This window comes from Pipistrellus kuhlii, unplaced genomic scaffold (assembly GCF_014108245.1).
Source record: "Pipistrellus kuhlii isolate mPipKuh1 unplaced genomic scaffold, mPipKuh1.p scaffold_m20_p_12, whole genome shotgun sequence".
Classification (NCBI taxonomy): Eukaryota; Metazoa; Chordata; class Mammalia; order Chiroptera; family Vespertilionidae; genus Pipistrellus; species Pipistrellus kuhlii.
In genome coordinates this window covers 15,954,727-15,975,681 of record NW_023425427.1, presented here as the reverse complement: position 1 = coordinate 15,975,681, position 20,955 = coordinate 15,954,727, and the positions used below count along the sequence as shown (strand labels likewise).

Genomic DNA, 20,955 nt, shown 5'->3' with positions numbered 1-20,955 from the left:
CACGGTCCCCCGCCCCTCACCTTACTTAATAGGGTTATTTTATATTAGCCAACTGAGCTAGCTCAGAGATGACTCACACTTATTTAGGAAGCAGACATCCTGGGATCTTACTTTCCTTTTCTTTGCCCTTTTAGCCTCACTTGATGAGGTTGGGAAGGTGTCAGAACTCAAGAGGGTGCCTGGCTAGGAGGTGAACAACAGAGCGTTAGCGTCTCCCCCTGTCCTCCACGCTGACAGTGACAGGTGTGCATCTGTCTGTTCCAGAATAAACCAATGCACACCCATCTAGGATGTGGCAGGAGCACAGAGGAGTGGGGAAGGGACAGGCCATGTCAGGAAGGCTTCCTGGAGTAGGTGGCATTGATACCAGCCAAGCCAAGCTGTGACCTCCCTTCCCTAACTCCACTCTGACCCCAGCACCTAACACAGTACGCACTGAGTATGTTCTAGGTTCTCAAAGTAAGGTCCCCAGATCAGCAGCATCAGCAACACCCTGGACCTTATTAGAATTGCAAATTCTCACACCTCACCCCAGAACTCACTGAACTTGGAACTCTGGGGGGTGGAACCCCCAAATCTGTTTAATGCTTCCTCCAGGTGATTCTGTCGAATGCTCTGGGCAAGCCAACTAATCCATTTTGTCACACCCTGGAACCAGTGAATAAAGAATGGAAGACCCAAGTGGCTCATGGTTAGAACTATTGCTGGAATTGAGATTTAGGATTTCCTACCGAAACATTGCTTCCCACGCCATCTATGCATCTCATTGCCAGGCATAAGTGGGAATGAGCTTCGTAAATGGGTCCTCTGTGCCCTCTAAGTACCTCTTTATGCAGTAGTACTGTTTTAATATTAAATTAAATTTTATGTAATACAGCAAGCCTTCCCTGAACACTAACCATTCTCTCATGTGTGACCCTTTAGGGCTTACAAAGTCTGTTCATTCAGCTCTTTCCCCTTCTTATCACAGAGATCCAGCCTGGCAAGGGTGGTGACTATCCCCATTTTACAGATGGGGAAACTAAGACTCAGGAGTTTTGCAATATCTTGTCTGAGGTCCCACAGATGGTGGGTTTGCATGTGAACATAGGATTGTCTGACTCCTTCTACTGCCCCATTGAGTCCAGATGTGCAAGACACTGTCCTGAATTTTCTAGGGTAGAGAAACCCACCAAGGAGCTAGTGGGGAAGATAAGACAAATACCTTAAATAACGCAGCTCAGCACTGAGTCATGGATCGTTCTTCTGTCTTTGCTGGGAGGCAGACCCGTCACTGGCTGAACCTAGGACACTGCCTGAAAAGTAGCTTCAACAGAGACAAGCCTTCCGTCGGCGAGTTGCAAATGAAATGACGGTTCTCTAAGTGCTCTTCTGTGCCTGGCTCCTCGAGGAAGCACTCTGACCACCTGCTCCTCAGAGGTGATTGCCAATCCCATGAAGGACATAGCTTTTAATTTACTCACTGGATTAAAGGAAATGCTGATCCATCATCTAAGAATGGCCTGACTGGCTCTGCTCAGAGGTCTCTAGCAGTTCCTTTCCCCTCGCTAGGCCTCAGTTTCCTTAGCTGGACAAGAGGGAGTGAGAAGCCGTGGTACAAGGGCCCTCCCTGTGCTGAGTGGTGGCAGAGCATGACCAAACTGTGGGATGGCTCTAGTCACCCCCATGTAGGCTCAAACCTCCAGAACTTGGGCTCCAACAGAATCTCCAGTGGGAACCATTCCAAGTGGGAACACGCATCCCAGGATGTATCCTGCCAGCTGTAAACAAATGGGGAAACTGGTGCAAGGCTGATGAAAGGCACGGGGCATTTCCTGGGGGCTCTGGGAGGGTGAGGGCTCTGACTGTATTTTATGCAGCATCTTAGAGAGCAGCAGGGAGCCCAGACGTCAACTGGCTTAGGGGTTAGGCTCTGGAGTTGGAATTTGCAGGTTCAAATCCCAGCTCCGTGGCTGACTAGCTATGGCCCCTGGGCAAGTCATTTCTTCTCTCTGCACCTCAGTTTCCTCAATTTCCTTAAAAGGAGGAAACTAATGTCCCAGAACAGTGGTCGGCAAACCACAGCTCATGAGCCACCTGCAGCTCTTTGGCCCCTTGAGTGTTCTAATGCCACTTCTTCAAAATAGACTCGCCCAGGCAGAAAACCTGCTTCTGCTCATGGGCCACCAAGTTTCAGTCGCACTGAACGTGCGCGCCTGCATGTGGTATTTTGTGGAAGATCCATACTCAAGGTGTGAGGGTTAAATGGGATAATGCCCACAGATAGTGCTTAGTAAATGCCAGCACTTTCCCAGCAAGGGGAAGCTTGTTACATGCTTTCAGGTGTAACTGAAGTCCTTATTACTCACCTGGACCCTAAATCCATGTCTCTTCCTTGGTGGGCCCCGCTTTGCCTTTTGGGGGACCTGACACACCACACCCTGTGGGAACCTGAGAACACTACCAGGTGTCCTCATCCAAGGTAACCATGCAGAATCAGAGAATACGAGGCATGCAAAGAGGTGGTAATGATTCTGCCGAGGCAACTTAATCCCTCACAGACGTTCCCCAGCTAAGGATCCCGTACCCCAGGTTATGACGACCCATCACAGACTCCTGAGAGCCCAGAAAAGCTGTGAGGAGCATCTTCAATAGGTTTGTAATAAGGGAGGCAGGGCATACCCGCTCCCTGACTACACTTACGACTTGCACACAGAATCTCTCTCTCTCTCTCTCTCTCTCTCTCTCTCTCTCTCTCTCTCTCTCACACACACACACACACACACACACACACTGCTCACCCAGGTGGGAACATTATCCTTCACTCCTGAGCAGACACACTTTGGGTTTACAAATGGGACCATGGCAGCACTTTAGAAATCGAGCCAGTGGAGCTGCTACAACCCATCCTCATTACCTGACAGGTGGCCCATCCACTCTCACTCTGTCTGCACTCTGGGCTGAGAACAGGAGCTGCTCCTCACTTCCCAACGCCGCACCACACAAGCTCTGTGCACAGACACCGGGAGGGACCCAGCCATGACTGAAGGCCCTGCTCACAGTCCCTCCCGCCCGAGTGAACAGCTTTCTCCTGTGCCCCAGGAGTCAGACCTGAGCCAAAAGCTTCTTGGGAAAAGCACTGCCGGACATGCTCCAGAGCAGTTCACACAGAGATAAGCGACTCCAAGAGACACAGACAGGGGCGTGATCCGAGTCTGTCTCCCCATCGCCCCATAGCACTTGTGATACAATTCCGTGACATAAACCAAGTCCGGATAGAGGTTTGCAGACGTTCTAAAACCAGTGCTGGGTGGAAGTGGGCCCGTGCTAGCCTGAGAGCCATCAGAAGAAATGATGTCTGAGAGGGCAAGTGTTTTTCACTTGGACATGCACAGGAATCACCTAGCTGTCTTATTAAAACAGGTTCTGACTCTACAGGTCTGGGATGGGACCCAAGACCCTACATTTCTCACCAGCCGCTGGTCCAGGGGCCACATTTGGAGCAGTGAGGCACCAGACTAGACGAGCATCAAAAGCAGCACAGTTCCGAGTGACCTGCATGCGCTCAGTCCAGGAGAGGGGAGGGGTGGGACCCCATACTTGTCTGCAGGGCTATCTCATGCCACTGGCCCTTGCTATCTGGAAGAATTGTCACATGAAACTGGTGTTTGCAAAGAGCAAGTTCTTTGCAAACAAAAGGCAGCACTGGCTCCTTCTAGCTCCTCTCACATCCAGGAGGAACCTTGCCCCTCATTAGCTATGTGAGGGCACAGGGACGGTCCTCAGATTCCCTTGTGCCGGGGGGAAGGAAGGAGACCTGAGATGGCCGAGGACCTTCAGCCACACGACTACCTCACCCCTGGCTCTCAGCCAAGTGCTCAGAGCCTGGCGGGCGGGCGGGACCAGCGCCTACAGAACAAACTCTCCACAGTGAGAGGAATGTCCCCCGGGGATGAGCGCAGGAAGCTTGCCAGGCCGGAGAGGCAGAAAGGAAGCCCATGGGATGCATGGCTGCACCAGGGCAGGCTCACAGAGGGGGCGACATTTGAGCTGGGCCCCAAAGGAGGTCTGGGGTTTTTCCAGGTTAAGATGCAGGAGGGAAAGGCATGTCCAGGCAGAAGGGACAGGATGTGCACAGTGGTACGTCCAGGGAACTGTGAGCAGAATGGGCATGGGATGGGGGCCTCACCGTTGGGGCCCAAAAAGGGAGGAAGGGTCTAGTTGTGCATGAAAAAAGGAAAGTCTGAGAAATGTAGATTTAAAAGAAATTAAAAATAAAAACGCTCCCTTTATGACCTTCAATGTGGTAAGAATTAGTCATTCAATTCAATGTCTCTTTTTTACATGCCTAAATTTTTAAATGCATAAGATTTTTGTGTGTGTGTGTGTCTGGCTTTTCATCTCTTAAAATTGGATTGGAGCATTTCACTCGGTTGTCATAAACTCTTTATAAAGAGCACCTTTAGTGGCTGCACAATATTCCACTTAACCAGCCCCTAGCTGCTGGGCATTCAGGTTGTTCCCCATTTTTCAGGCCCCTGAGCAATGCCTTTTCTGAATTTTAGATCGTAACCTCAGCACGAATCCCAAGGATTGGAACCAGAATCGAAGGGAATGACCAAGCTCAAGACCTTGAGGCACTTGGCAGACTGTTTTCCAAAAGGCTGGAACCCAGCCTCAGAGTGGGGCAGAAGGGGGGCACCTGAGTCATACCAGGGGCTCTTGGCCAGGGGTGAGCCAGCCCTGAGGTCAGGATGTGCCCAAGGCCCTGCTCTGTGAACAGCTCCGTGGTAAGCCGGGACAGCCCTGGCCGCATACAGGCCTAGCAAGCTGCACAACTAGGTGTAGCATTGGGTTCCCTCAGGCCCAACAGGAGAACAAGGCAGATTGGTTTTGTTTTAGTTTCTAAGAAAGTTCTTTCTGAAGCCTAAGATCTTAGCTTCAGTGCGTTAGAGCATTACGGACAGGACAGAGACAGAGCCAGACAATGAGATCCGCTGGGGCTTCTATGAAGGCTGGGGAGACGGGAACTGAGACCCAGGATTTCCTCTTGGCCTGGCCTCCCTCCCCTCCAGGACTCTCGTGTTTGAGGGGGTCGGCTGAACCAGGAGCAAGGACAGCCCGACTGGATTACCCACTGCAGCCGTGGGCTTATCTGAGCAGGCAGGGACCGCGCACGGACTGCCTTTACCAAAGGCGGGTGTCCGGCGTGGGCCAGTGCCGCCTCTGAGCAGGGCCGCTGGCTCCTTACCTGCCAGGGCTGGGATGGTGACCCGGTTCCACTCCCACGGCTGGTCGTACTCGTCGGCGGGCCTGTCGTCATCCTGGGGCAGCTTGCTCTCCCGCAGTCGGGGGCTGACTGTGCTCTCCGAGTCCGAGTCGAAGCTTTGGCCCTCGGGTTCGTAAGGGGTGTCGTACAACTGGATGCCTTTGTGCTGGGACCGGACGCTTTCCTGCCTCTGAAATTCTGCAGGGGGGGAAAAAAAAGGAAGCAGGTGTATGGAATTGAAACCCACACTTCCTCACCTGGGATCTGCCAGGTGACACCCACAGGGGTTCAGAGCCACCAGCCAAGGACCAAGGAGGTGAGGACCGCACAGGAATAGCCCCCTTTTCTGCGGTCAATTGCTCCTCCCACCCCTTGAAGGCAGCATCGCTGCTCTCCCCGGGCAAGGTTTCCTCACAAAGACCTCAGGCTCCCAGGCCTGATGAGAGAGGGTAGAAGGCTCACTGCCCCCGTCCGCAGGCTCACTGCAGTCTCCAGGGCACGGCCCCGACGTGCACAGGCGTGTCCTCACACCAGCCCAGAGCACACAGAGCTCTCACCCTCGCTTCACAGGCCAGTGGAGCCTCCTCCAATAGGACGGCTCTCCATTCTGGGCTGAACAACGAACGGCCCTCAAGTTTCCACCTAGCTGCATCTTCATTTTTAAAGGCCCAACAAGCCTCCCCAGGGAGCCTGGGGCCGCGGTTTTCTCCCCTGTGAAGTGGCTCCCTCCCAGCATTCCCACCTCCCCCAGAGCCTGCCTGTCTCCTAACACACGGAGCACCCCCGAGGGATGAGAGAGCAGGTGTCCATTCCACTTCTGAATGAGGAAGGAAAGCTCTTAGCTTCCCGGGGAGGGTGCCAGCGCCGGCTCCCATGTGGACGGAGGGCTACATCATTCCCGGGAGGCCAGTGGGGGCAAAAGAGGGATGCAAGGAAGCTACAGTCGGGTGCTTCTGAGCCAAACAGAAACACTCTCCCTGCTCTGATCCACACCCACCGTGTGCAGGGCCCGCATGGGGCACAGGGAAGGGAGGGTTTGCTGCAGAGGCTGCGTTTCCAGAAGAGATACAACAACCCAATCACTATGACACTGTACAGCGAAGGGGCCTGTGAGGGTTGAGGCAGGAGCAGAAGACATTGGAACTGACAGCTCTGACAGGTGGGAAGTGGGAGAGGGCAGGATTCCCGGGGGTAGGACCAGGGCCAAGTCGGTGGGGCTGGGGAGAATGCTCCTTGCCTGCTTTCCTGGTGGAACATATCACATGTGCCATTTTGACCATTCTGAGTGAACAGTTCCGTGATATTAAGTATATTCAACCACCACGTCCATCTCCAGGACTTATCCGTCTTCTCAAATGGAAGCTCTGGACCATTAAACAATGGCTCCTCATTCCTCCCTCTCCCAGCCCTTGGTAAGCACCATGCTATTTCTCTCTGTATATTTGATACTTGAGGTAACTCATCTAAGGCGAATCTTGGGATATTTGTCCTGTGCCTGGCTTATTTCACTTAGCATAATGTTTTTAAGTTTCTTCCATGTTGTATTATGTGTCAGAATTTCTTTTTTTTTTTTTTAAAGGCTGAATAATATCCCATTGTATATCTAGTCACTGTCCACTTTTGTTGGAGTACTGGGTCCAAGGAGATGAGAGGGTGGAGGTGAGGTTTGACACAAAAGGGGTGAGGGTCGTGAGAGTGAGTTGTTTACACATTCTCCGAATCAGAGTTCCAATGGCAGAGAGATACATAGAATCATATGTGCCTTAAAGAGCAACCGACAAAACACATGAGCGATGACAGCCCTTCCAAGCAAGAGCACTGCCTTTAGGCCAGCTCTTGGGGTGACAGATGTCCTAGCCCGAGTACAGGCCCTGACACAACAGAAGCCAACTGGGGCTGTGCCGGGGCCGGCAGTGTGGACGTTCAATAACGTTAGGGAAATGCTTCTCAAGCTTCATTTAGTCATACTTTTGCCATTTTTTGAGTGCCAACAAGGCTATTATTTACCACATTTATTCATTCACTTCTTAGAGAAAATAATATTTAAAAAGTAAGACATCATCTCTAAACTGTTGATAAACATAAAAGGAATGAGGGAGGAGTAACTCGGCCAGGCAGGTACCACTGCCCACCAGGAGGCCGGCCGGAGGCGTGCTTCCCCTTGGCTGAACAGGAGATGAGCAGATACTGGACAGCTGTCAGGGACACAAGCACCAGAGAGTTTCCTTGTCACTTTCTCCTTTTAGAGAGAATGAAAAGGGAAAAAAAAACCTTCTTACAACATGGTTCTCAGGCCACTTAAAATCCTGTCTCCTCTGAGAGCATGTCCCATACTTTGGCAAAGCACACTTTATTGTGAGTAAATCTGTTAGTTTTGGGGATGATGTTTCCGATTCCATGGGGGCGGGGAGAGAGAAGAGGAAGTGAGAAGAGCTACAGAAGGCAGAACTTGGCCTGACCTGTGTGGCTCAGTGAGTGGGAGTATCATCCTGTACACTAAAAAGGTGGGTTCAAGGTTCCAGTCAAGGCACTTACTCTGGTTGCAGATTTAATCCCTGGTCGGGCCAGTGCAGGAGGCAACTGATCGATGCTTCTCTCTCACACATCGATGTTTTTCTGTCTCTCATTTCCCCCCTTCCTCTTTCTAAAATTATTATTATTATTATTATATTTTTTAAAAAGGTAGAATTTGGTCGGCTGAAGGTGAAGACCAACTATAAAGCACTGTAGACAAGGGATCTGACCTGCTCTGTAAGGTCGCTGTCATCTGTGTCCCTCTCACCCTGGTTCCTAAGGAGTGCAGCCTTGCCTCCTGTCTTTGGAGAATTCCGAGTGCTGAAGACATGGGGAACACAGATAGGCCCTGACCCAGGAAAATCCCTTTCTTCTCCATCCTATTTCAGAAGCAGGACAGCAGCCACGACTGGTAAACTGCAGTTTACAAAGCACTTTGCATGCGAATCACCATGTAGTCTTAAGCACCACAAAGCAATTCGCAGATGCATTTCTGTGGGCCCCTTACCCTCTCTCAGAGCCTGGCTGCAAACATATTCAATGGGTCTGGGTGGGGTAAATGAGTGACAACTGACAGCCAGATTTGCCCCCAGTTCCAATTAATTCCTGAAAGTCCCCGACAGCCATGTTGCAGTTCAGTATTAGGCCGTATTCAGAAGAGACGGATATCCCTACATAAATACCGACCTAAAAGGAAAACACGTGCCAGGGAACAGATTAGCTATTAAATCAGAGGGCCTCGCGAGTGCACCTCTCACCCAGGATTTATTGTTCCCAAAGCATCTGCGCCTCACAAAGCTGGGTTAGTAATGGCATGCAGTTAGGGCAGCCGATGTTATAATGGCAATCATTAAAACAAGCTTCCTCCGTTTTACATGGCGAATTCAAATTTTCATTAAGGCTCCGACAATAGGGAACGGTTAAGTAAATTATGGCATGCTAACTGGATGGAATATTAAGCAGCCATTAAGATGATAAATCTGAAGATTATGTAGCTACATGGAAAAGCATGCATGAAATTATGCTAAGTTAAAAAGTAAAACACAAAATTGTTTATGTGTTGAGAGAGCAAGCCGCATAATATGGGCTTTCTAAACAAATCCTGGACAATGTGAACATGCCCGACGGGAATCCTTCTCCTGGCTTAGGGACTGCTGAATGCCGGCATCCCATAATATCTAAACTCCGATGGCAGCGGTAATCACACATGAATAAGGGGCTGAAACTCTGAGGCAGGAAGGTAAACAGTCACTGTGTAGAGAGGAAGGAATTACTGCATCGTTATTTTTGAACATGGTTTTAAAAAATGAATAAAAATGCTAGTAAATAAAAAAATGTAATTAAGACGGGAACACAAAAGTAAATATAATTGTAAGCAGGCCGGGCTTACAGGCGCTGTGCGTGTTTCGGAAGCAGCTGCCTTTTCCCTGAGAAAAGGCCCATTGAGGGAGCATCTTCTCTCCCAGGAGGAGTTAGCCAAGAGCCCCAGGAAGTCAAGGGCCGTCACGCCAGGCCAGCTCACCAGACGCCACGTCTCCTGCCTAATGACCAGGTCCATCCTCTTTGTTACCTGGACCGATCTGTGCCGACCCAGAGGCTGATCTAATAGGGGAGCTGGTGACCATATGCTTTAAGTCACTGTGTTATCTGGACATCACCATCTATCTGTATATTAATGGAAAATGCCCTTTAATAGTGGGTGGCAGGCTGTGATTACATACCTCTGAGGCAGGGAGCAGAAACATTAAACTGACAGGGTGGGGATTTCTCTCGACCTCTGGAGTAGAGAGGTTTCCAAGTGGAACTGCGTATGGAGAAAGAACAGCAGAAGAACTGAAAGAGATCCTGGGCGCATTCACCACGGGCACAGGGCCAGGAGGTGAGGTAGGTGCACTGACCAGCTGGCCACGGAGAGGCAAGGGCCAGGGGACTATCTGAGTGAGGGGCCCAGGACAGAGCTTGGTGCAAACCAGGAGCCTCCTGAGTGGATCTGACGAAGGTTTAGAGTTCCCCAAGCCCACAGGCAATAAGCTGTATGCTACATTTCACGCCGGCATTCATCAACTCGGTGCCTCCCACCCCTTTTTTGAAATTTCCTTTGGCTGCCAGGAAGCTCCTAGCTTATTTAGAGGGTTAACTTTAATAGCTATGTTAGCTTAGATATTACGTAGATCCTCTGGCCCTTCCTTCTACATGGACTTTGATTATTATAATAGCCTCAGTATACACATTTCTTTTTATTATAGTCAGCCTCAAGTCTACATTTTGAAAGTAGATGAACCCACAAGTAAATGAAAATATACACTAACACACTTTTATGGTAAATACATTTACTAGTAAGAAGACTGGAAGAAAAGAAACCTTTTCTTTACCTCTTTACCTTCCCTACAGGAACAGGAAAAGGAGGGCGGGGCTTGGCTTCAGTCTCAGGGAGCACCAGCCAGAGCTGGAAGGAGACGAATGAGGCACAGTCCTGGCCATCAGGGAGCCCCTGACACAGACTCCGCATCAGGGAGCAGAGAGGGCACTACAGTTCAGCTGGGGAAACTGGGGAGGGCCTTAAGATTTAGACAAGAGGTTGTGGCACAGAAAACAGAATTTGATGGAGGCACAAGGGATGAGAGCACAGGTGTACCTGGGGAAGGAGGGTCATCAGGGGCCAGTGAAAGGGGAAGCCGGAGGCAGGTGGAAGTGGGTTCTGAATGGCCCTGAATGCCCCAGGAAGGCACCTCCAGGAGTGTCGATGGAGAGGTGCCCTAGAACCTCTGGGCAGGGCGGAGCTGGGCGGGGAGAGGCTGGCACAGACGTGTAGGAGCCTAGCTGGAAATGACAGACGCTGGCCTGCAGGCCCCTCACCTCTAATTTCCCCAGCTGGGCTTGTCTGGGAATCCATACCGGATCCCAAATCACAGGGTGGCAGAGCTCGGAGGGACGTGTGGCCCACGGAGGCCAGACCCACTCAGCCTGTGAAACCTCTCCTCAGCCGAGGAGAGCGTGCGGGCTGTGCCATGAGCCGTCTCCCACACAGCTTTGAAGACTCCGAGGCCTAGGATGACATTACTGGGACAACACACCCACCCTGACTCTGTCTGCCCTGCACCAGCCACCTGGAAGGGAGGCAAGGCCCTGGGCAAGGTGAGCAACAGGCTCCACGGCAAGTGTGATGGCTGACAACCCTGGTCCTGCCAGACTGCTTGGGCCTGAATCCTGGCCCCAGCGGGGACCGGGCCGAGCTGCCCCAGTTTCCTCATCGCTTGAGGTGGCTACCTGAGCACCCACCTTGGAAGGATGCTATGAGTTGTGATTCACACTCAGTGTCGAGGACGGCGCCTGCTGCACAGAAAGCACTCCAGGAGGGACTGGCCCAGTGACCACCCCTGGGCCATCTTCGGGGCAGCTCCCTTCCGAGACCCCTCCCCCTCCGAGATGGCCCTACGTCCCCCAGAGCCACAAAGGCCGGCTTACTGAGATCCCACAGGCCACCCTCAGAACGACTTCCATTTCTGGACCCACAACGTCCCGTGTCAGCTGCTGCTTTGGCAATCTCGCGCCTCCACGAGGGAACCCTGCCTGGGTTCAAGTCTTGTGCACAACGCGAAACACACAGGGGAGGTCTCGGCGACCCGGAGTCCGACCAGGAGTCTACATTTTACCGATGGGCAAACGGAGGCCTGGGGACGGGAAGGAAGTAGCAGGGAGGAGGCCCCAAGTCCTCTAACTCCTGCCTTTCCTACATGCTTCCCGACTGAGTCTAATCCGGAGGCAGGGACATCTATACTTCGGGCGGGCCGGGTGCGGAAAAGCACACCCAGCACTGCTGACTGAGTGAGGGGCTCCGCGGCATGGCCGGGGGGGGGGGGGGGGGGCTGTTTCTAATTAGACGAGCAACCCAAACCCTGCCAAGTTCCAGGGCACCGCATCAAAGCGGAGGCGGGACGCCATCCCCACCCGATCTGTTAAAAAGCTTCTGCAGAAAGACTCTCCTGACCAGGGCGCTTCCACGGATGCCTGGATGCAGGTGTCCCTTGGAGGCCTCCTGGGTGGACGCTGCAGGCCGGCGAGGGCAGGGCAGGGCGGCTGGGAATCGACGCCCGGAGACAAACCCAGCATGACACAAGCAGGAGGCCCCTCCTGCTCTATCTAGTCTGGCTTCCGGAGCTGTCTCGAAGCCAGGAGACTGACTAATGGGCGTTCTCTTACCACCTCCTTTCCAGGCGTGCGGAGAAACACCCAAGAAACAGGGCGAGCTCTGCGGAAGCGGGTGTGGAGCAGGAACAATGGTCCTGTCAGGAGCGGGGCAGGCCCGGCGCTGGCTGGGGCCGAGGCAGGAGCCTGGTGTGCTCCCCTCCCTGGGTCATCTGTACAGTGGCAGCGTGGGCCCTGGCGCCCCTTGTTCTATGGCACCAGGAGGGAGATGAGCCTGCACACTGGGTGACAGCGAGCATGATTTCCTTGGATTTAGAAGGCCATACAGGCCTCTTCACAGCGCTCTCGGGCACTCTCTGTGATTACTGCCCATCGCTCTGCACTCTTCCCGAGGTGGCCTTTGCGTGCAGGGATGGGGGCCTGAGCGGTGCAGGCCCCAGTTCTGTCACCATCCCCTGTGGAGACTCACTGAAGCGAACTGGCTGCTCTGAGGCAGTGCATTCACAAATCTCCATTGGAGCAGCCACTGCCCCAGGAGACAGCCTTCCAATACTGTACCAACCATACGATCCAGCAGGAGCCTGCCTGCTTTGCTTTCTCAAACATCCACTGAGCCCCTACTGTGTGCTAGAGTGCTGAGCACTCCCAGGGTGTTAGACAAGGCTCCCTCCCCCCACTCCCTACCCCTCACCCCAAATATCTCTTGGTTTATCAGGAGAATCGGGACCGGAACATCTATAAGTTCAGAGTTAATAACAATTACAGGTTACTGAAACCTGCTGGTGCCAGACACCGTCTTGGGTATCATTCCTAGCGAGGCAAATGGGACTGTGTTTTACAACGCAGAAACTGAGGCTCAGACAGGTCAGAGGCTCGGCTGGGCTCACCAGTTCTGGCTGGCCCCAAGCACCCTAAGGTGGTGCAGACAGTGGCAGCTGGGTGGAGGAAGAAAGCAAATGCAGTCCTTGGGAGTTTGAAGAACTTTAGGAAGGAGGTGGCATTTCATAGCATCTCAGGTACTAGCGCAAGGAGGCCCCTCCGGGGTCAGGGGAAGCCCAGGGACCCGCCTGGTGTCAGACAGCACACAGCAGGCCCAGGCAGAATGCATATAAGGGAAGGAGAATGATTCTGATAGGTGAAGGCAAGGGCGCCAAGAGAAGGGGTGACCAAAGCCAGACAAGCACAAATAAATGGGCAGAGGGATTTTGAGATAAAATCCAATCGTTTGCATTGCTTTGTGCCCATTGCTTATGAGTAAGAAGAGGTGGGAAGTGGCTAGAAAAGCAAAGTAGAGCTGTGCTATGGAGGGCCGTGAGGGCAGCGGAAGGCTGCAGACTCAGAAGGGTTGGAAACTGGCAAATGTGGACCAGGAGCCTTCATCAGGTTTGCGTTTTCACACACACAGCAGTCTTTTAGAAGCGGCAGGAAACACCAGGGTGAAGCAATCAGCTACTGATGATCTGAACGTCCAACTGGGCTAACAATGAGGGCTCCACCCTTTCAAGAAGTGGACAGAGGATGCCCAGGATCCAGAAAGAAAACACACTCCTGCCAACAGCCCCAAACATGGAAGCGAGGGTTTCCACCAGGATGAGGGGCAGGCGCCTCCTGACCTCTGTGCTGCAGAGGCCAGGGTCAGCAGGGACTGGGGCCTTGGCAATCAAGCCAGACGCGAGTCCAGCCTTGTGCCATCTGAGTATTGATGGTCGTACTTCTAAAGAGGGCCAGCCACCCACTGGTGCAATCTTCCAGTCTGCTGGGCATGATGAGGTCTCAGCTTCCAGAGAGGCCTCGGGATACATGCTAACGTGACAAAGCTACGGGGGACAGACTAGTCACATCTGCCTGTTCTCATGGTCCCCCGCCCCCGCCCCCAGAATGAGCCTTGGAGAAGCCATGACCACACCCAAGCCCTTCCCCACCTGCAGCTCAGTCAAGCTGAGTGGTTCAACTGTGGATAACACTCTAAGAATTACCGAGTACTGAGGGCATGCTGGGCTGGGGTCTGTGCTAGGAGCACTGCATCCAGTCCTTCATGTAATTCTCACAGCGCCTCTCTGAGGGGCTACTGTTGACATCACCACTGTAGAGGGTGTCATAGAACAAGCCAGTGATTGATGGAGGCAGCCTGGCTCTAAATCCCAGCAGCTCAACTTTTTTTTTTTTTTTAATATTTTATTGATTTTTTTATAGAGAAGAAAGGAACGAGATAGAAACATTGATAAGAGAGAAACATTGATCAGCTGCCTCTTGCACACCTCCTACTGGGGATGTGCCTGCAACCAAAGTACATGCCCTTGACCAGGATCGAACCTGCGACCTTTTAGTCCGCAGGTCGACGCTCTATCCACTGAGCCAAACCGGTTAGGGCCCAGCAGCTCAACTTCTTAACCCTGCAGCTGTCTACGCCATTTTTCTGATCCACGTCGGTGCTTTCTCTACTCTACCAGGTCCAAAACAACACCAACACGTTCACCACGGGTGCCGGCCCCACTGTGCCAGGCAGGTGACGGGTCATCGAGGTTTATCCGACTCAGATCACACACAGGTCCCTTCAGAAATCATGGTTAAGCAGTCGGAGGAAAGCCAAGGGCGCTATCATGAGGAGAGCTATCCGTCAAGGGGGAATTCAAGCACATTCTAAAATGTCAGAGAGCAGCCAACATGTGCTGCTGGCCCTACGCAAGTGATTACAAACTGGCATTGGGAACAGAGTGCCAGCCTCCCAGGGCAGAGACAAGGTCCCTTCTGGGCATGACGCTTCCCTTCACCTGAGGAGGTGACCCCTTGCCACATGCCAGGTTTGTAGCCAAATGGGTCAAACCCACCTGGTGGTGGCTGTTGGTCATGACGTCACTGTCTCATGCAGAGGGCTGTTGCTGGCATTGTGCCCTGTGCCCAGCACAGCTGTCTGGCCGGAAGCAACGTGCTGAGCTCTGGCAAGCTCTCCGTCCCAGCCTCCCCTGCTTTGGAACTGCTTCAATAGAGGAACTTATCCCCCTGGGGACTTGGGTAACCTCGGCCTTCTGGATGACGGTGACAAGGCTGCCGGCCTGAGGCCAGCCTGGTCCTGTGCTGACCAGCTTTGTGACCCTGGACAACCGCCTGGTCTACGGGGCTGAGATTCCTTGCAGGTGAAGCAGGAAGGGATGTAGCAGATGGTCTCAGAGGCCTCTCTGGCTCCAAAGTCTCTCCATCCAGTTCTTCAAAGAGTGGAAGTTTACACATGCTTCTTGGTCCAGTGCTACGGCTCCAGGATGTGAAGAAGACGACATATGCAGGAGCACCCCGTGCCATCACGTGGGGTCCCTGGCCTAAGCATCCCAACCACCTTCCAGCAACCTCCTCCAAAGTGTGTATATATATATGTGTGTGTGTGTGTGTGTGTGTGTGTGTGTGTGTGTATATATATATATATCATTGATTTTTTACAGAGAAGAAGGGAGAGGGATAGAGAGCTAGAAACATTGATGAGAGAGAAGCATCGACCAGCTGCCTCCTGCACACCCCCTACTGGGGATGTGCCCGAAACCAATGTACATCCCCTTAACTGGAAACGAACCTGGGACCTTTCAGTCCACAGACCGACACTCTATCCACTGAGCCAAACCAGTTTTGACCAAAGTATTAAAATATATATATATATATAATTTTATTGATTTTTTTACAGCGAGGAAGGGAGAGGAATAGAGAGTTAGAAACACCGATCAGCTGCCTCCTGCACACGTCCTAATGGGGTTGTGCTTGCAACCAAGGTACATGCCCTTGACTGGAATTGAACTTGGGACCTTTCAGTCTGCAAGTTGACGCTCTATCTACTGAGCCAAACTGGTTAGGGCCGATTATATTTATTTTATTTGGAAGAGGAGTGGGGAAGGTGTGTGTGTGGTGCTACACACAAGAATGAGAAACCTGAAAGCTACCTCTGTAGAATCACTTTCAAGCAGCCTTTTCCTGTCAATAGTGATCACAGATTACACCATCCACAGAACCATCTCAAGAATTATTGGGAAGGAAACATCTGGAGAGTGAATACTTTTATGCTCGAAAATGCGAGCACAGCTCCTCTCCGGGGCCCTAAAAAAGTGTCCTGAAGAGATTCCGTATGATGAGAAGGTGTCATTACGCCCCGAGCACGAGAGCAGAGGCGCCTTGAGATTCGGAGTGGAGACAGCCCTCGCTCTCCCCCTGGCTCATCGCCGGGATGCCCAGCCTGAAACACTGCCGCCCCACAGCCCCAGTCAGGGTTTCTGTTTGGTTTGAGACATCATGTCCTGAACCCCACAGCACGAGAGCGGCGTGCCGCAGCTCACAGATGGACCCGACACCATCGCCAGCACTTCCCTTTAAGAAGCTGGGAAGGTGTTCCTGACAGCTCGTATCAGCCACCACATTCTCAATGTTAGTGTGAGACATTTGTGCGCTCAGTTCCCACCCCCACCCCCGCTGCTGAGGGCCAAGTTCAAGTCCAACCTATCTTGACACACCCTGTGATTCCGAGTATAGAACATGGCTCCACAGATGCTCTGTAAAAGTGGGCCGAGAGAACAATAGTCTTTTGCCAATTTAACACAGAGGAAAGATATTTTAAAATGTTATCTACCTTTAGCCGAAACAGGTTTGGCTCAATGGATAGAGCGTCGGCTTGGCGACTGAGAGGTCATGGGTTCGATTCCGCTCAAGGGCATGTACCTTGGTTGCGGGCATATCCCCAGTAGGGGGTGTGCAAGAGGCAGCTGATCGATGACTCTCTCTCATCGATGTTTCTAACTCTCTATCTCTCCCCCTTCCTCTCTGTACAAAATCAATAAAATATATTTAAAAAAATTTTTTTTTTAAATGTTATCTACTACCTTTAAAAATGAACTGTGCTCGTAGACTAGTGGGAGGAGTATAAATACTATCTACTGTGTAGATAGACTTTTCAGAGGAAAAACTGGTGGATCTATCAAAACTTAAATACCCTGTGGCCTGATATTCCACTTCTGGAAATTAAATCTACAGAAATACCCAGACCCACACACAGAAATAAATGTACATAGATGGATGTTTGCAACAGAAATAACAATGAAAAAAAACAGGAACCCAGCTGAAGGCTATGACTAGGGGAGGACGGAGTGCACCGTGCTGTGATCCACAGAGCCATGCAACAGAACTAATGACCTCCGACAAGATTTGTGATGCAACGCAAGGTTTAGTAGGATAGCATCATGTAGAAAACAATGTTTGCAACATGTAGAGATGTGCATTTTTGTCAGCAAATGGGAAAATGGCTAAATGAAAATACAACAGATGCTTGTCTTTGGAGAGAGATTGCACCTTTTATTTCCTGTAGTCTGAATGCCAATTTTCTTACCCAGAGCACATAATTTTTAATGTTATAATTAAAACACAATTTTAAGGAAGTTTCACGTGCAGCTATGGTACATGAAACCATCCCCTTAATTATTGTGGTTGTGACAGCACGCGTTGAGTATCTACTTTGAACCAGGCACTGTGCTAGGAGTTTTATGTTAACCCAGGACACGTGAGGAAACTGAGGCTGGGACAGGGAGGTCGCAGGACAGAGCGGGGGCCCTTACGGCTCCCTGCTGCCTTTGGGAAGCACGGTGGCTGCGGCATCCCCTCATCTGCTGCTTAGCATTCCAGTGGGATGGGCTTTAGATCAGCAGCTTCTGCTTTTGCGACCGTTTCTTAACAATTTCCATTTCTTATCATGTTGACACATTTGCAGTTTAGGAAACAGAGTTCAGAGGAAATGATGTTTGGGTTTCTAACGCTAAGATGTACATTTAATTATAACGTGGCCCTGTAACATGCCGCTGGTCCTCATGGAGGAGCTCGATTTATAGACACACATTAAAGAACTGTAGTTACAGTCTAAACCGCAGATGACAAAAGCTTTCCCAAGACACACAGCTACAAAGAACAGGCCTGGTCACTTGGGATCTGCAAAGGATCCTGCTTTCGCAGGGACTTACACCCCTTCTAAGTCACAAGGCCAGGGATTCCCCATCCACCAATGTTGATCAGCAAGTTGTGAATCAAAAATCAACCTAAGATGGTTGATAGCAAACAGGTCCTTTGCGGAGGGGGCATGCTCAGGGTGACGTGGCTCTCTACCTCAATTCCCGGCACAGAAGAGGCTGCCTCTTGGAAGGTGGCTCCCTGCCGAGGGGCCAGAAGGGATTAGAAGCAGCGCAAGTTCTCACTCATCGGACTGACAGAGGATTTCAGGCTCCAGCAAGGAGAGATGTGCTCCAGGAAATGGACTAAGAGTCCTGACTGGAGAGCCACACTAGGAGCGACGGTGGAGTTCTGGGTACCAGCTACTTCACTATTTCATTTCTTTGCTGGATTGCTCAGCTACTGAGCACCCCGTGTGCTGGTTTATATGGGGAAATGCTGATCAATGAATCCTGGCCCCTGCCCTAGAGAAGCTCACAGCCTAAGCCTCAGCCTTCTCTGGGGCTATTTAGTTAAGTGTGTCATCTGCTCAAGTACCTCTGGCCTAAGAGGCTCATGCTTTAATGGCTAAGCAATGGGGAGCCATCAAAGGCTTCTGAGGAAGCCCAGGGTGAGCACTTCCCCAGCCCACCGGCTGCACTCTATCCTGAGTCGGGAGGCTGGGCTAGTCGGGTCCCCCAGGCATGTCTCCCCAAATTTTAACTGGACTCTTACTTCTGCCATACACAGGGTGGAGAAAATGAATGCACTGGTATCAACCCCAAGTTCTAGGGCAAGTGTTAACTGTGGGACACATGTGAGCCAGAATCAAGTGCTAAGGGTCTGGGGAGCACTAGGGTATGTTTGTGTACTTAAATGTACAAACATGTATGCACACACACACACACACACACGCAGAGTCACATGTATACATGACAGGCCCTCTAGCAGACTGATTAATGCCCGAGTCCCTTAGAATGCCTGCCCCACCCCGGTCAGCAGGTTTTCTCTGTAGAGGTGGGGTGGGGGTGGGGTGCAGGAGTTGGAAGCATTTCCTGTCAGGTGAGTGTATGTGAGCATCTCAGCCAGGAGTCAGGGGCACACGGGGTGAGTGACAGGGGAAGAGACTAAAAATGACAACCAGCAGATGCTCGAGGCCTGCTGAGGACTCTTCTTCCTTTTCCTTGAAATAAGATGGGGCTTAGCAAGTGGCTTTTGGATTAAGTCTCCTGACCCAGTGAATGAGGACTAGGGGAGGGTGGGGTGGAAAAGGAAGCCTAGCAGAGAGTGTATGAAGTTAGGAGAAGAAGGAAATCACAGGAAGAAAAATGAACTAAGCTAAAAATAAGGCAGCCCCAACATTTAGCTAGGCAGAAAACATAGCCCAGCTAAGTAGGGAATCCAAAGTGGTACAACACAGAAAATGTGAAGTTCCCACCTAAAAATAACTGAAGCACTAATGTGGACTCACTAATGAGAAATAAGGAATTTCCGATATGAGCCCACGATTGTGGTCTCACTTGGAAGGGAGGGGCTGCCCGCAGTCTGGAATTTAAGGTTCTCTTCCCACTAGGAAGCTGGCAATACAGGGCTGAGATCACCCCAAGTATTGTGACCTGTGGGCTCCACAACCTACAGAAAACTCTGCCCTACCTTACTCAAGTAAGTTTCGGACCTTGTCCATCTCGCAAACATTGGTCAAATGATTAACCTCGACCTCCCCCTGATAGTGTTGTGCTTCACTCCCAGATACGAAATGTGTTGGCAGCGCTGTATAACGGTATGCACAATTTGGAACTGGATCTGGGGGGGATGGGTTCAAGCCCTGGCCCGGGCATTCACCAGCTCGGGCCCCGTGGAGAGCAACTTGTCCCCGCAGAGCCTCGGCCTCCTCCGCTGCAGAGTGGGGAGAATACTAATATCAACTTCACGGGGCCGTGATAAAATAAAACCAGACAGGTTATAAAAGAGGCTTGTAAACCATAAAACCCTACGCAGATGTTACAGATTAGGGCGGCACACACATCCGTGTGCACAGATAGAGACACAACCTTACTCCTAGCGGACATCTGGTATAAATGACTCGCCATTCAATCAGTTTATGTCTGCCAGGAGAAGACATCTTATTTCACGTTTCTTTTGTAATATCAGTCTGTACGGTGCTTTCCCACTGAGGTTCAGCAAACAGAATCCACTTCTGGCCAAAGCCGATTTGGCTCAGTGGTAGAGCGTCGGTCTGCGGACTGAAAGGTCCCAGGTTCGATTCTGGTCAAGGGCATGTACATCCGTTGCGGGCACATCCCCATTAGGGGGTGTGCAAGAGGCAGCTGGTCGATGTTTCTCTCTCATCGACATTTCTAGCTCTCTATCCCTCTCCCTTCTTCTCTGTAAAAAATCAATAAAATATATTTTAAAAAAAGAAAGAAAGAAAAAAAAAGAATCCACTTCTGGTTCGGCATTCACCAGTTTCAATATTTACTCCTGCAATGTGTGACAAGGTTCTGAAGATCATGATCTGACTCCAGGGTTCAGAAACATGACACACTTTTTTGAAAGACACCTACTCCTGGTAGAACCTGGAACGGCTCTGGGGAAAGGGGTGCCTTTATGTTATACACACATCCCCTAATAACCGGAACCGAAGCGCTCTTCCTGAACGTTTCATTGAGTATCTCATCTGCTTGCGTTTGGCACTTTCCCACTGGCTGGGAACCTACAAAAACTGATGTGGTGTGACAGCTGAGTCGGTGCTGCCAGACAAGCTTCCTCGCTCGCAAACGAGGTGGGGGCGGTGGGAGCCGGGGAGGAGGAGGAGCGGAGGGAGGGCGGCAGCTGTCATGTTACAGCTGCCACCACAGACACGCACTTCAGATTTCACTCACGTCCCCCTGACAGAGGCACCAGCCACAGGCCACATGACTGAGGGCTCTGTGCTCATCCTGGTGAGACAAAGAGGCTGAGACTCCCCGAGGACATCCTAGCCTCCCAAGGAATCTCTCTCAACGCCCCTTTGGTGCAAGCTTCCCTCTGGTATTTACACTTTGGCCTCTGGGCCGGCTGACCTGGAGAAGGCTCTGCTGCTCCACGTCTTATTGCCAGCT

The 20,955-nt window shown here is 51.4% G+C and overlaps 1 protein-coding gene across 23 annotated transcripts in view; it reads right to left on the bottom strand.

Annotated features, from left to right (window-relative positions):
* The window catches only part of SHB (SH2 domain containing adaptor protein B), a 123,369-nt gene that overhangs the window by 41,238 nt on the left and 61,176 nt on the right, over positions 1–20,955 (bottom strand). For all 23 annotated transcript variants that reach the window (XR_006741248.1, XR_006741247.1, XR_006741244.1 and 20 more), the window contains one exon: positions 5,231–5,446. Coding sequence is in view for 18 of the 23 variants with exons in the window: in XM_036433314.2 (XP_036289207.1) it covers positions 5,231–5,446 (216 nt within the window). In the remaining 5 variants the exon portion in view is untranslated. The remainder of the gene's footprint in view (positions 1–5,230; positions 5,447–20,955) is intronic.